This window comes from Pterocles gutturalis, unplaced genomic scaffold (genome assembly GCF_000699245.1).
Source record: "Pterocles gutturalis isolate BGI_N339 unplaced genomic scaffold, ASM69924v1 scaffold20931, whole genome shotgun sequence".
Classification (NCBI taxonomy): domain Eukaryota; kingdom Metazoa; phylum Chordata; class Aves; order Pterocliformes; family Pteroclidae; genus Pterocles; species Pterocles gutturalis.
In genome coordinates this window covers 18956-32847 of record NW_010106089.1, presented here as the reverse complement: position 1 = coordinate 32847, position 13892 = coordinate 18956, and the positions used below count along the sequence as shown (strand labels likewise).

Here is a 13892-nt window from a genome sequence, read left to right as displayed (position 1 = left end):
GAATTTCGGGTATTTTTTTGCACTGACTCTTAAGTATCTTTTCCGTATGTGATTTCTGGCAGGTGGTCATTGCAGGTATCTTTTTTTTCATCACAAGGATGCTTCGGCATGAGAAGGGCTGGGAAAAGGACCCAATGATCGGACGGGACACGTTTTCCAGTTGGGGACTGTGTGTTACGTTGGAAAATATCTCTCTTTAGCAAAGTAATTAGCTTGCAAAGACTGGTTTAAGGGAAGATCTTGCTGCCGAGGCTGTCCGGGGAGAGCCCTGCTCGGAGAGCCGACAGCAGCAGGCATGGCTCGGCTCAGATGATGCTGGTCCTGTCACCCGGCAGCTGGAGATGTGCCCTCATCTCAGCCAGGCTGGATACCCAGTGTGTGATTTGGGCGTCTTTTTGACTCTTAGGTGTTGGGACTCCCAGGTTTCAGGAAAGATGTCTATGTAAGGGGAAGGGGTACCTTACTGCATCAGAATAAAATAATTTCATGTCAACTTGTAGCTCATTTCTTTCCTTCTCTGAAGGCTATTTTGTTAGCTTCAGCAGAAAATAACCTGTTTAATTAGATCAAGTAGATTATTTTTAAGCATACTCTTTCTCTAACAGTCAAGGTTAAAATCCAGTGGCTATATAGTCTAATATAACGTCATGATGAAACAAAGTGCAACAAAGCTAGTTAATAGCATGCCTCAGCTATTTGGCTTTCTAAGTCTGTCTTTTTGAATCATAAACCTTCTTGAAAAGGGCCTGGCTTGGTATTTAAATGGCAGCATACGTGATGTTTGTGCTTGGATGCTTACGTTAATATGCTCTTGGCAGTGTTTTAGTGAGCTGGATAAGAAACGAAACTGGTTGTCATACTAGTGTACTGTTTTTCTGCTAAAACCCGGAAGCTCTGTAGTTAGCTACATTAAGGTATCTCTAAATCAGTTGCAGAGTATCTACTGACATGCATCTGGGTAAGAGAGATGTAGCAGTGTAACGGAGTTTTAAAAATGAGAAAGTGACTGAGAAGAAACATGGGTGTTCCTTAAAAAGGAATAATCTAGGGATGTTATTTCCTTATTGTTCTCTGAACTAGAACGGTTTTGTTATTACTTCCTTTGGAAACAGTATTTCCTCTATTTCCTTTCCAAAAGCTTTTGTCTGCCCTTAAGTCCCCAGGCTCAAAACTCCTCAAGGGGGAAAAAACCACTGTGCCTGGGCACCTAGAGGTCTCTGAGGGTTGCTTCCGTGTTACACATTTAAGTAATGATTCGAGAAAGTGAGGAACTGGTTGGGTGTGCTGGTGCTGGGTGAGAGGGTTTAGGCTGTCGCAGCAGTTGGCTGCTACTGCTGAGAGCAAAGGGAAAAAGTCTGGGAACTCCTGTGGATGAGGAGGAAGGCTGGCAATACGGATTCTAGAGAGTACAACATATAGGGACAAGGTATGAAAAATGAGATTTCTTGATATGAATTCCTTTTTCTTGTGAGCAGTACAACAAATGAGGCGTGGGGGGTCTGCTGTCAGCTTGCTAACCCCCAGCTGAACGGCTGCTCCTGGCAGTTGAAGGACTGTTTTGTGTGTGTGTGGGCAGTTCTTCTCCTGTCGTTTCCTCTCTATGTTGCGGTGGTTGAGGTTGGGAGCCATGCTGTGGGGTTCAAGTCGTGTTTCAGGAGAGGCAGCTGGCAGTGCCCGCCGTTCCCACTCCCAGCGCACAGGCGTGGTGGGGGGACCTCAGACCATCCAGACTGTATTGTATAAGGGTCATTTGTTACCAGACAGCCGCTTCACATGAAGCATGACCGGTTCCCCCGGTGCTTCTTTTCTGACAGCAAAACCACTTCTGCTTTTCCTTGTGTAGAGCTGAACCTAGGTACAACCCCTCCTCCAGAGGAGAAAGGATATTTGTGTCTCCTCTGTACTCCCTTTGGGAGAGTAGACCCAGAGCTATGAGTTATTACAGGAATCTGTCAGGAAAGGGCAAAACTTGGCGGCTTTTCCCAGCGCAGGCTCCCTTGCAGAGCTCTAACCCAGAATAGCCCCAGTGAGGGGCAAGGTGCTGGAGCCGGTGCCTGCCCCCCTTCTCTCACCCTTCAACACTCCAGCTGGGGGATTTTGGGGAATGTTTGACCAGCAAATACCTCAGGTAATGTAGTAAAAAGTGAAGGACCCTGATAATCCTAGCATAATTTAGGTTCGAAAGGATAACCTTTGAAGGTCATTCGGTCCGTTCATCTGCTTAAGGGCAGCCTAGATTCAAGTTTAGATAAGATTGCTCAGGGCCTTGTAAAGGTTTTTATAAGATGTACACAAAGATATACAGCCGCTTCTTCTGGAACACCGTGGCCAGCTTATTCACTCCAATACAACTTATTCTCGATTTGTGTTGTGAATTCAGGTTGCAGCATGTGGCCAGCGTAACACAAGGGATTCATGCAGTTACTGTTTTTGTTGAACCAAAATTAATTCAGTAATGGACATCTACTTGCTGAAGCACTTTTTTTTTTTTTTTCTTTAATTCTGTGGAATTTTAACTCAATTACAAAGAAATAGCAATCTATCTCTTTTGTGTTAGTGGGAGCTAAATGCGAATACCTTTTCCGTGCTAAGTAACATTTCAGTGATTGTTCCCGTGTGAAGTCTAATTTTATTAAACTGAAATTAAAATGAAGGCTTCAAATCGTTGCTTTGTGTAACCCAGGCAGTTGGAACCAACACACTCCTAAGTGACTGCTCTTCCCGTTACTACTTTTTCTTGACTGAGGTTTCACCAGATGGTAATTTCCCCATGGATAACAATGTGGCTGAACAATATATTGTGCAATAGAAAGGTTGACAAAAGAGAGGTTTTGTTCCTTGTTCCTTTCGTATTTCAGAATCTTATGTTATTTCACAATCTTTAGAAATTATTCAGAAGAAAAGCAGGGCATGACTAACAGTGTGTTAATCTTGGTAATTAGTGGTGGTAGAAGGAGCCTAGATAAAAAGCAATAGAAGAGACAGTTTTAATAAATAATCTTAACTATTTTCTTTAGCATCATGTCTGATGAAATGGGAGTTGAACTTTGTAAAAGATTTGTTGCTTTTCTAGCTGTAGAGCATATCAACATTTTCTAAATCCTAGATCACACAGTGACATGTGGTTGTGGGGAGAAAAAAAGATTCTGGGGCTCTATAAAGACTTTCTTTTAAAGAAATCATATGATTCTGTCTTTACTCTCCCTTTACCAAAGGATTCAGTTGTAATTCTCAGTATTTCACTGAAGTTCAGGGAGCTGGAACATCTCACAGTCGAAACTGGTAAACTGAGCTTTTGCTAGTTTAGATAACATTTTTTTAATGATCTTTAATTTGTGCTGTTCCTGCAAGCTGGTAGTTTTGTCAACATATTTTAGTATGGTCATATATTAAACTTGTCACTCTACATTGTCAACTGCAAGAACAAGGTTTAAGTTATGTAGTTTGAATGTGTTCTTTCAGATTTTTAAATTAGATGTATAATTTTAAATAATTTCCTATTACTTTTTTTAACCTGTATTCATATGGAAAGCAGAATCCAATTGAAGTACATAAAACAGGATGGTGGTTTTGTTAGTAAAGGTAATAAAGTAGAAGAAAAAATGTATTAAAAAAAGGAACACTTTAAGACCAAGTTCTAAACGAAGAGGATGTTGTGTATGAGTTGGCAAGTGACTCCTCCTGTGACTTCTGCTTTTACTCTAGCAGTAAAAAACAGGAACTGCTTTCGGTTTCAATTTCTGAGCTTTGAATAACCATCTTCACTGAACTGAACTCATTGGAAGAACAATAACAGACAAAATATATTACTAGTTTAACTTGAACTGCATTCTTTTTAAGGAATAACTAGGTTTATTGTTTATTTTAAAGCTTCTGATCCTATTAAAAGGACCTCCTATACCATTCTTTTTTATACTTCTACTTATGGATCTCCTGGCTGCTTTGGACCTCTGTCTTCAATAGAAGTTGCTGCCACTGTCTTGCTTCTCTCGTTACTTCAGAGACCAACAGGAGTATCTCTTAAGGCTGATGCTGGCATCAGTAAATGTTCTTTCTGCTTTTTTTTTTTTGTAACTCCTTTTGACAACACTGGAAGAGTAGAAAGAAAAGGACAAGCAGTTGGCCCTTTCACCTGTGAATTCTGCTGTGGAAGCCCACTCGCCTGTGCGAGGTCATCCTTTATTATCGTGTGGAGACAAAACCAGCATATGTGATTACTAGTACCACTCCAGAAGCGGAATGGCATAGAGAACTGAATAGGTGGTAGCATGGCGTCACAGCTGCTCCAGGATTTACCCAAGCAGGTTTTGTAGTCAACATCAATACACTAAACCAGTTGCTCTGAAATTACTGGAGTAATTTGTTCATGTGAATTGCATGATGTTTCTAAATAGCTGCACAACGGAGTCCTGTGCTGCAGTGAAATAACTGCACATCCTGGTGCTTTCCTCTGACTTGAGGACGGTTTTGGGATACTCAAAGAGTGAATGCAGGCATAGATAGTTCAGACTTATGTTGTGGTGGAGACATAGTCTAGCAGGAAGCTGAGGTATTTAATGTTACTTTATCTTTAATTTGTAATTCAGCTTTCCCATAGGTTTAGACAGGCAAGTATCTTTTATCAGGAGTAGAGAACTCTGAATAACTCTTGTGGGAAATTATATATTAAAAAAAACCCCATGAAATAAAAATATTCTTTTGCAGAACAATTATAAGCAGATCCACGGCAATGCAAGGTGAGTAAAATATAAATGAACATGTCATCTTTTGCTAATTTTAAAGGTAATATGGGTCCTTCCAAAGTATTCAAGCAATATTAGCTTAGCTAGTAGTTTACCCTCTAATTTTGTGAAATATGTATGAATGTTTAAAATTGAAATTATCGACATTTTAAAATGGAATCATTTACAAAATATATAGCTTACATTTTCAGATCTTGATTTCTGAAGTTAAATCAAATAAATAAATAATCTTGAAATTCAAGTTATTTCTGCTTGCAAACTAAACTTGGTAAATGTTTTTAAATCTGTAACCCTCTGAGTCTGCTGGTGAGGCATTGGTATAGTCCTAACTTGAAGAAATTGGGAGAAAATGTTTTATATAGAGGAGAATGTCTGTTCTGTATAGGAGGGCAGCCTGTCAGTTCCCTGGCAATTCTTTGAATTAAAACCTCCTTCTAAATATAAATAAACAAAGGCACCTCTGGTCCGCACAGAGAGTGAGCTGACCCTGCGTGAGCAGGGATTGGACTACATGATCTCAAAGGTCCCTTCCAAGATAAATGATTCTTCATGACATCATATGCAATACCTGCCTTTTTTTTTTTCCTACATTTTTAAGGATAAGAACTCCTGTAAGTTATACTGATGTTTAATATACATATTGTGCATAAATACAAGCTTGTTATACAGTTTTTTGCTATACAGAAAACAGCTGCTTAATTTTGTGATGTGTATACTCTGGAAAAGCAGGCAATGTTGGGGTCTTTCACCTCAGGGTAGGAGGAAATGAGCAATACTCAAAGTGTGTGTTCCGTTCTTCCAGCACATACGCCTGCACCAGCATTTGGATTTTCAAACACTAACTATGCACCAGGAAGTCAAGTCCCCTATGGCTACCCTCAGCATGCACCCGGGACTTACCAAGGTAGGTTGCTTGGCTACAGATCAGCTATAGCATTAGGAAATAAGCATGGGAAGTAGAAGGTTTCATGAGAGTGACTGTCTCTGATTTACTTTTCTGCTGTTAATCCTGTAGTTTCTGTTAATATATGTTTTGCTGAAAAGTCATCTTCTTTCCTTCTTGGTGTGACATGTTAGAATGGGCTAAGCAGTACCAATAGTGGTAGAAGTTAAAAATATTGGATGTTCCTCAGTGGTCACTGTGTTAAGTTTGTTATGGAGGTATTACCAATGCAAAGTAATTAATGTGTGGCAACTTCTTGCTGACGATCAGATTTTTTAATTAACATGTTATTTCAGTATTTCACTGTATTTTCTCTAGAAATCAACTGAAGAATTGTTTTCCTCTTGCAGTTCTGCTGGTCCATGTGTTCTGTTCCTGTTTCTTACTCTGTTGCTGTACTTTGCGTGTGGTTATACCTTACACTTCCACTCATTTGCTTTTCTCCCCTTTTGTCTTATTTTCTACTCCACATTCAAAGTGCAGCACTCATAAATAGCTTGTTGTGTGCAGGCAACTGCTTTCTGAAGAACCAAATCACAATGAGCAATATCAAACGATCAGGTTCAAAGCATAGGTTATAGATACAATTTTAAAAGTTTGGCTTAAGTTACTGTTCTGTTCACTGGTTAAAGCTTGTGCATCTTGTGGCAAGGCAATCTGAGGTCTGCAGGTACCCTGAGCCTTCCGCGAGGAATGGGCATGTGCTACCTGTGTGAGGAGGGTCGGGAGCATTTCTCATTTGGAATAATTTTATGTGCACACACTTGTGTGATATAGCAGTAGATAGTTTGTGTGCAAAGACGGTGCTCAGATATAAAAGTGATTTGTATTCTGTAAGGGTGGGTCCTTTTCTGGGGTGAGTGTTCCTACCACCTATGAGTTTTAAGCCACAGCTGTTTATGTCACCTGAGGTACTGCCCTGCTTATGGCCACAGCATGAGCCTTCACGTGGTACAGTCCATGTTTTGTAACGTAGTGTGAAACATTGGTGCTGAACTGAGCTGGGCTAAAGATAAGTCTACAGGTCAGCAGCTCTTGAACTATTTGTCTTCGTACAGCTCTACATAAATGTCCTTTGTGGCTTCTGCGTTGCGCTTGCTTCTGAGTAAAATATAAAATCCCTCTGCATCAGACTGAAGGCCTTATCTGCCTGTCAGGAAAGATAGGGTTCTGCTCACAGCTGGGGCGTGGGATGGGTTGTGGGCGTGGGGCAGCGCTGCGTGTGCCATCTGGTGGGGTGCTGAGCAGTTAGACCTTGACATGCTTCATGAGAGCTTGTGTTTCCTATTGAGTGCTGGCTGGAGAAGACTTACCTGACATTCATAAAATGTGGAACTGTTTCCTGCTTTGCTACACACCTCTGCCATGAAGGAGTTGGGGATATCCTGAGTTCTGAAAGAGAATCCATTAAGAGAGTGCAGGGTTTAGATCACAGTTATCTGGTTTGAAAGCTGCAGATGAACTTGGCTAAAAGGACATTTCCTGTCACATATGTAGAAAGTATAATTCCAGGCAACTTGGTCTTAAAATTCCTCATTTGCTCAACTGGCAACTTGTAAATGCCAATACTTCTCATGTCTCTTAAGGTATCCTGTCTTCTCTAATTAGAAATAACCTTCATTTATTTATTTATAATTTTAAAATTGCCTATCTTTATGTAAATAAAGTTTCTGCTATATTCAAGAATGATGCATTTATTTATTTTGTTTGGTCTCGTCTGGAGGAATTAGAACATCCCAATCCAGTGCAGCTTCCCTCATGAAAGTTGTACTATCCATAACTGAAATATATTGTAGGTATAAGGATCTTTATAGTTCAAACTAGTAAACAAATTAATCTTTTGAAGGTCCGTGGGCAATTCTTTTCCAACATCTAAGTTTCATAACTGCACCTCTCCTACTGCACCAGGTGTTGCAGGTGCGGGGAGCTATGGCTTCCAGGTCCCCCCTGGACCTCTTCCACCCATCCAGAACCAGCCCATCATGAAGGAGGGGACAATCTGGATGCCCGTCCCTCCTCCTCTTCCCAACTGCCCTCCTGGACTGGAATACCTCACACAGGTACCGGCACCTTTCCTCCTTCCCCAAAGAACAGATATTCACCTGAGAAGCAGCCTGCATCTGTGCAAAAGCTAAAAAAAAAGCAGCTGGGTACCTTGGGTACAACTTCTGCCATCTGCTCCAGTGCTCTGAAACTCTGTTCTGCTCAATTGACAGAGGATGGGGGTGGGGCGGGGGGGGGGACATGAGCTACTTCCACAGCTTTACTGTTAGGTGTTCTGCCTCCAGACAATGTATTGATCCATAAATCTGGATTCTGAAATTAAACAGCAATGCTGCTCAGAACTAGATTTCTCTTGGTTGCAACTTGTTAACTACTTGTTCTGTTTAATTTTTCAACCACAAACAGATTGACCAGATATTAATTCATCAGCAAATTGAACTTCTTGAGGGTAAGTGAAAAGTATTTATAACAGAGAAATACATAAATCTAATAATCCCAAGAACAGTAAACCAGACTTACTTTGACACTATGTTTTCAAGGTGGATTGTCACTCTTCTCTTTCCTCACTGTTATCTGTCTCAATTCCTGCAGAAGTTGTGGAGGAGAGGAAGGAGAAAATAGGAGGGCAGAGTATTTTAAGTAGGTTCTGTATCTTAACAGATGTGTAGCAATGCGACTGAATAATCTTGGTAGCTAGTTATAGCTGAAGTCACACATTTCCCATGTTATTCATTCTCATGATTTCTACTTTACTCTCTTCCCTACTTAATGACCTTCTTTTCTGTCCTCTCTTATTCCATCTAATTCTGTAGACTGGCATGCAGCTCTGATCCTGTTTCCAGGTAATCCTGCTGCTTAGGTAATTGAGCTGCTTTCCTTCTGCTCCCCTCATTCCGTTCACTTTAATATCAAAGTCATGTTGTCAGGGTCTTCCAAACAGAAGAAATAAAATGGACCATCCATCTCGGCTGACACCTAAAGCTTGTGCATTTTCTTTCCATAATGCTTCAAAGAGTACTTAGAGAAACTCATCAAAATTTCTGTCCTGGCTCTTGTTGTTTTCTATTTGTGCTGCTGTGAATCTTCACTGTGAGGCTTTTTTTGTGGCCGCCTCATTCTGAATGTATTTCTGCCCTCTAGAGCCCTTTTCTTGCTTCACACCAAGTTCACAAGTTTCTTTAATTTTCCCTGGGAATCTTCCATGCGGTGTGATTTATAACTGCGGTGCTTGCTCTGGCAGTGGGTGTCCGTGTCTGGTGGGAGGGGACTGATGGACATCTCTGAGCTCTTTCTCCATCGCCATGTTCACAGTGGCTTCTCCTCCCTGAGCTTCTCCGTCAGGCTGCTCTGCTCGGGGGTCCTTTCCCACCCCTCCCTTCACCATCAGCTGCCTCTGCCAGACTTGAGCAAGGCCTGCCTTCCCAAAGGGTGGCTTTAGAGTTAGCGTGGTGACTTTGCTGACCAGATGCAGTTCAGAAATGTAACAGTTCCGTTCCTGTTTTTCAGTTTTGACCGGTTTTGAAACAAACAATAAATACGAAATCAAGAATGTGCTGGGGCAAAGGGTGTACTTTGCAGCAGAGGACACGGACTGCTGCACCAGGAACTGCTGTGGGCCATCGCGACCCTTCACCCTCCGGATTATCGACAACCTGGGCCACGAGGTGATAACGCTGCACAGGCCCCTCCGGTGCTCTTCGTGCTGCTTTCCCTGCTGCTTGCAGGAGGTGAGCTGCTCCCTCACCCTCGTCCTTCATGCGGCACGTGGTCCACCTGTGCAGTTTTAGGATGAGGTTGTCTTGAATCAGGAGGCGAGCTGAACCAAGGCAGGTTTTGCCTGTAAGTTGTGTGGAGAGAGCTGGAGGATTTGTGGATGGAGTCCCTAGTCTGGGAAGCAGCAAGTGTGCTGCAACACTTAGATTCGCTCTGGCCGCTTCTGATTACAGTAATGAAAAATTTGATTCAACAGCATGTCAGGGAACCTGTGCTGAGTGCCAAAATCTGTGCTGGAGATGCACTTGCAGTGTAAGAGTTGGGCAATGGCTTTCATAAAATAACAGCTAGAGTTTTCACTTTACTGCTGTGAAAGCTATAGTGAAATTCAGCCCATGAGATGATGAGCTTTTTTAATATTAAATAATTAGGAGGTGATGCAACTTCTAAAACCTCAAATCTGAGCCTACTCAGAGCTCTTACTGAGGGATTTGTAGTAGCTGCATCTTGTTATGTCTTCACGGAATGCTTTCAGGATGCTCACAGCCTTTTCTTCACTAGACTTTGATCTCTATACTGTAGATGCATAACTTGTGTGCTCCACAGCCTTAGGAATATCTTATTGTTTTCAGTGGAGGCAAAAGTTGCATATGAGGTCTACAGTTTGTGGGCAGTTTTCTGAAAACGTTCATAGAAAACCCCATGCAGCTTCATGCATTGGAAAGCTAGACCGTTGTGGAAAAAAAACTTCTGTTTGGTTTTGTGCTAGTGTGGGTTTTGTCTAACAGGCATATCAAAGCATGAACATTCATGTGGAGTTTTTTTTTTTTTTTCCTGTGAAGCTGGAAGTTCAGGCGCCTCCAGGAACACCAGTTGGTTACGTTGTCCAGAACTGGCATGCCTGCCTGCCAAAGTTCACCATTCAAGATGAGAAAAGAATGGATATACTGAAAATTATTGGCCCATGTGTTGTCTGCAGCTGTTGTGAGGACATTAATTTTGAGGTATGCAATGCCAAAAATTGTTTGTATGTATCTTCTTTCAGATAGTAGTTTGATAGTTTGTTGCCTGAATTATCTGTCATCTGAACTGTAGTATATATTAAGTAATTAGTACATAATCTTTAAATGCTAGTATAATCAACTCACTTCTCTAGATATCTAGATTACTCTAGATAAGACAGACAACTTCCAGAAATTACATCTTAAAGCCACTCATCAGTGATTAGTGAGACTGATTCCCTGTGGTTGCACACACATCTCTTAACTGAAATATTTATCAGCCAAATCTTTTTTAATCTATTATGTTAGGCCTTAACAAAAAAATGTAACTCTCAGCTGTATCAGGTATTTATTAAAATGATTTTCAATATTTAATAGTTTTAATAAGCATTCAATGCCCAAGTAAATCAAGATTCTTTAGACCTAAAATATAGTTACAACTTTCACTTAAAAATAACAGTGATTAATGCATCATTATTTTAGTACACATTAAGTAGTAGATACACTACTCTACCATTTAATATTGAAAATGATGTTGCAGATAGTTATTAAAGCAAATTTAGTGTCATTTTATTTGGGGGTCTAGTCTTTCATGTGACCCTGAAGACTGGATCTAACTTCAGGAAACATAATGCTGACAAAGGGCTAATCTCCACTTTGGAACAGAAGAAGGTAATTTATTTAATTTTCACTTGAGCAGTTCCTGATACATGACAGGAGAAACTAATTCACTCTCCTGGCTAAAAGGCACCCGTTCCAGCAGAGTGTGTGTGCCTGTGTGTAGTAGCTGTCTTCCAGCACCATTAAAGCATTTAACTCAGAGTTATAATTAAGCTAGAACTAAGGTGATGTCTGTGCTACTTAAGACTTACTTTCTGACAGTCAGGTTGCCTTTTGGTACAAACAGTTGCATTCAGTGACTGCATTAATTCAAATAACACTATCTGAAGCTTTCAAATGGATCGATCATGAAAAGGATTTGGGAATACTATGAATGACAGATTTTATTTTTTTAAATTTTATATTAAACTAGGTGAAGTCTATAGATGAGACTGCTACTGTTGGGAGGATTTCTAAGCAGTGGACTGGGTTTTTGAAAGAAGCATTTACAGATGCAGATAACTTTGGAATCACATTCCCAATGGACCTTGATGTAAAAATGAAAGCTGTCATGATCGGTGCTTGCTTCCTTATCGTAAGTCTGTCATTCGCTAATACCTGAATATGAACTGACTTTATTGTCTCTATGTTAAAATTGTGCTGGTAAAGGATTTGACTCTGAGCAACTTGAAGTGGGTGACAGCTTGTTGTGAACTTCCTGTGTTTAAAACTAACCATGGAGGGCAACAAATAATTATTTCAGATACTAAGCTTATTCTAGACTGCGTGAAGTGCTAACTGTATTTAAGGAGAGCTTCCTATGTGATGGGACTGAGAAACCCTGTAAAGGGAAGACTCCTTGGAGATATAATTAGCAGAGACAAGCGTGTTTATGTTGATGGTGAAACCAGAAGAGTGCGGAGTGGCAATAGCCAAGAGACCCATCCAAAACCAGAGCAGCCTGCTGAGCTGCTGAACTGGACAGCTGAATGCTGCAGCCCCTTCCTCCCAACTCTCCTTCCTGGAAGTATGTGAAGCGCTGAGATGAGCAGGATTGCTCTCAGAGGAGTCTTTGCCAATGGGAGGCATTTCTGTGGAGGCTACACTCTGACTCTGCCATGTCAAATACTGCCATGCAGCTCACTTTACTCTGTGAAAACAGTGTGCGACACACTTCTGTTTCCACTTACCTGTGCAATCCAGCATCAGGTGCCATTTCAAAAAGTGCACTGCTTCCATGCTGGCAGGGATGCAAAGGGGGGGGAGGAAAGAGGCATGTGGAGCACCTTGAGTTTGGAAAGTTCTCATCATCCTCTGTGCATGAACCAGGTTTTCCTTAGCTGTGAGTGTTTGTGTGCTATTGTGTGCATGAAGTAAAAACAACTCAGGACTCCAGACACAGAAAATAGGGCCCCAAGATGTAGACTAAAGACAGTGACCATAATGATGGACTCGTTTGAGGTAAAATTGAAGAGACTGAGTCAGGTTGAACAAAGCCAGGGCAGGAATCCTGAGTAAAGGAAGCATAGCTTCAGCTAGTCATAATTTAATTTCCATGCAGGTCTTTCACTACCTCTTTCTCTCTCTTTGGTTTCATGTTCTGAGAGACCAAGGTAGTGGGGGGAGGGGGAGGGTGAGAAACCTCATAATTTGAGGTTTCTGAAAGTGCTTTGAATACCTTGCAAAGCAACCAGGAACTCTCTGAACGAAGAAACACATTTAAGAAGTATTTGCTTTCTTTGCTTCTTGTTTCCGTCTTAGGACTTCATGTTTTTTGAGCATGCTGCTGATAACAACCAGCGAACAGGAGTTTGGCAATGAAATCTAGAACTTTTATACAGAAGGAGGAAGAACATAAACCTCCCAACTTTCCAGTGGATTGCAGAGCTCCAGTAAGAATGTGAGAAATGCACATCTTGTGCTTGTAGTTATATTTCTATAAACTAAAAGCTTTACAGTCTTTTTTTTTTTTTAATCTGTAAACAATTTGTAGTATTCAAATAAGAACCCTTTGTCTGTACAGATCCATACCATAATTTATAGAAATATATAGCAACCTTTTTTTTTTTTTTTCCAATGAATTTAGAATTGAAAAATACTTCTAGTTACTTTAATTCTTAAAAAGAGGACTAATTCTATATTCAATACTAATATAAGCAGTGAGCCTAATAAAGAGGTCTTGATCTTTTCCTGTGTATCCTTCTTTGGTAGTTTCACCCTGGTGTTCACATTCTGTTGCTTCCAACTTCTTACCAAATGTATATGTTCAAAACAAAGTAATCTATGTGAACAGAACTATCAGAAACCACTGTAAAATTGTATTAATCTGGTGATAAATCTGCTGTCAAATGTAACTCCTTTAGTGTAACTTAGTATCAGAATAGGGGTTATTTTGAAACTTAAGGTCTTGGTTTTCATCCAAAAGCAGGTGCAGAAAATGGCAGGTCTGGTTCTTAGCATTTGTGGCTTTATTTAAATGTACCAGCAATGGCTAAAGTTGCAGTTTCGTACCACAGCTTCACAGAAGCATGTGCATATAACAGTTCTTGGGATCCAGCGATGGGAAGAGGTCCTTGCCAATATTTTCAGTTGTATACTAATTCTGCTAAAGATTCCTTTTGTTTGGTATTTTCAATGTATTGATGGCTCCTGGCCAGTCAAAAAGCAGAGGAAAAGAGGAGTGCCATTGCTGCTATGTACCTGGGCTCTCTTTGATGTTCTAAGAATTATACAAACTTGTAACAACAATCTATACTGTTCTGAAAGTCTTTAAAATTGTATATTATGCCTTGTTAAAGTTAGCTTCTGCTGCTAAAGACAAAATTCCTTGAATATGGTGTCTTTATTAATAGAGATTGCTAGAGGTGCCTTTTTGATTAATCAGCGCTA

The 13892-nt window shown here is 40.6% G+C and overlaps 1 protein-coding gene across 1 annotated transcript; it reads left to right on the top strand.

Annotated features, from left to right (window-relative positions):
- The first annotated feature begins 4729 nt into the window (after positions 1 to 4729).
- LOC104460458 (phospholipid scramblase 1-like) lies at positions 4730 to 13067 on the top strand. The gene is made up of 8 exons (XM_010087661.1): positions 4730 to 4736; positions 5545 to 5646; positions 7594 to 7745; positions 8095 to 8137; positions 9196 to 9416; positions 10245 to 10406; positions 11437 to 11598; positions 12765 to 13067. Exons 1-8 carry the CDS (start codon positions 4730 to 4732, stop codon positions 12822 to 12824), a joined length of 909 nt encoding a protein of 302 aa, XP_010085963.1. The 3' UTR covers positions 12825 to 13067.
- The last annotated feature ends 825 nt before the right edge of the window (positions 13068 to 13892 follow it).

Coding starts and splice junctions, on each gene's coding strand:
- LOC104460458 (XM_010087661.1), top strand. Junction 5,647..7,593: donor TGCACCCGGGACTTACCAAG/GTAGGTTGCTTG, acceptor CTACTGCACCAG/GTGTTGCAGGTGCGGGGAGC. Junction 7,746..8,094: donor GACTGGAATACCTCACACAG/GTACCGGCACCT, acceptor AACCACAAACAG/ATTGACCAGATATTAATTCA.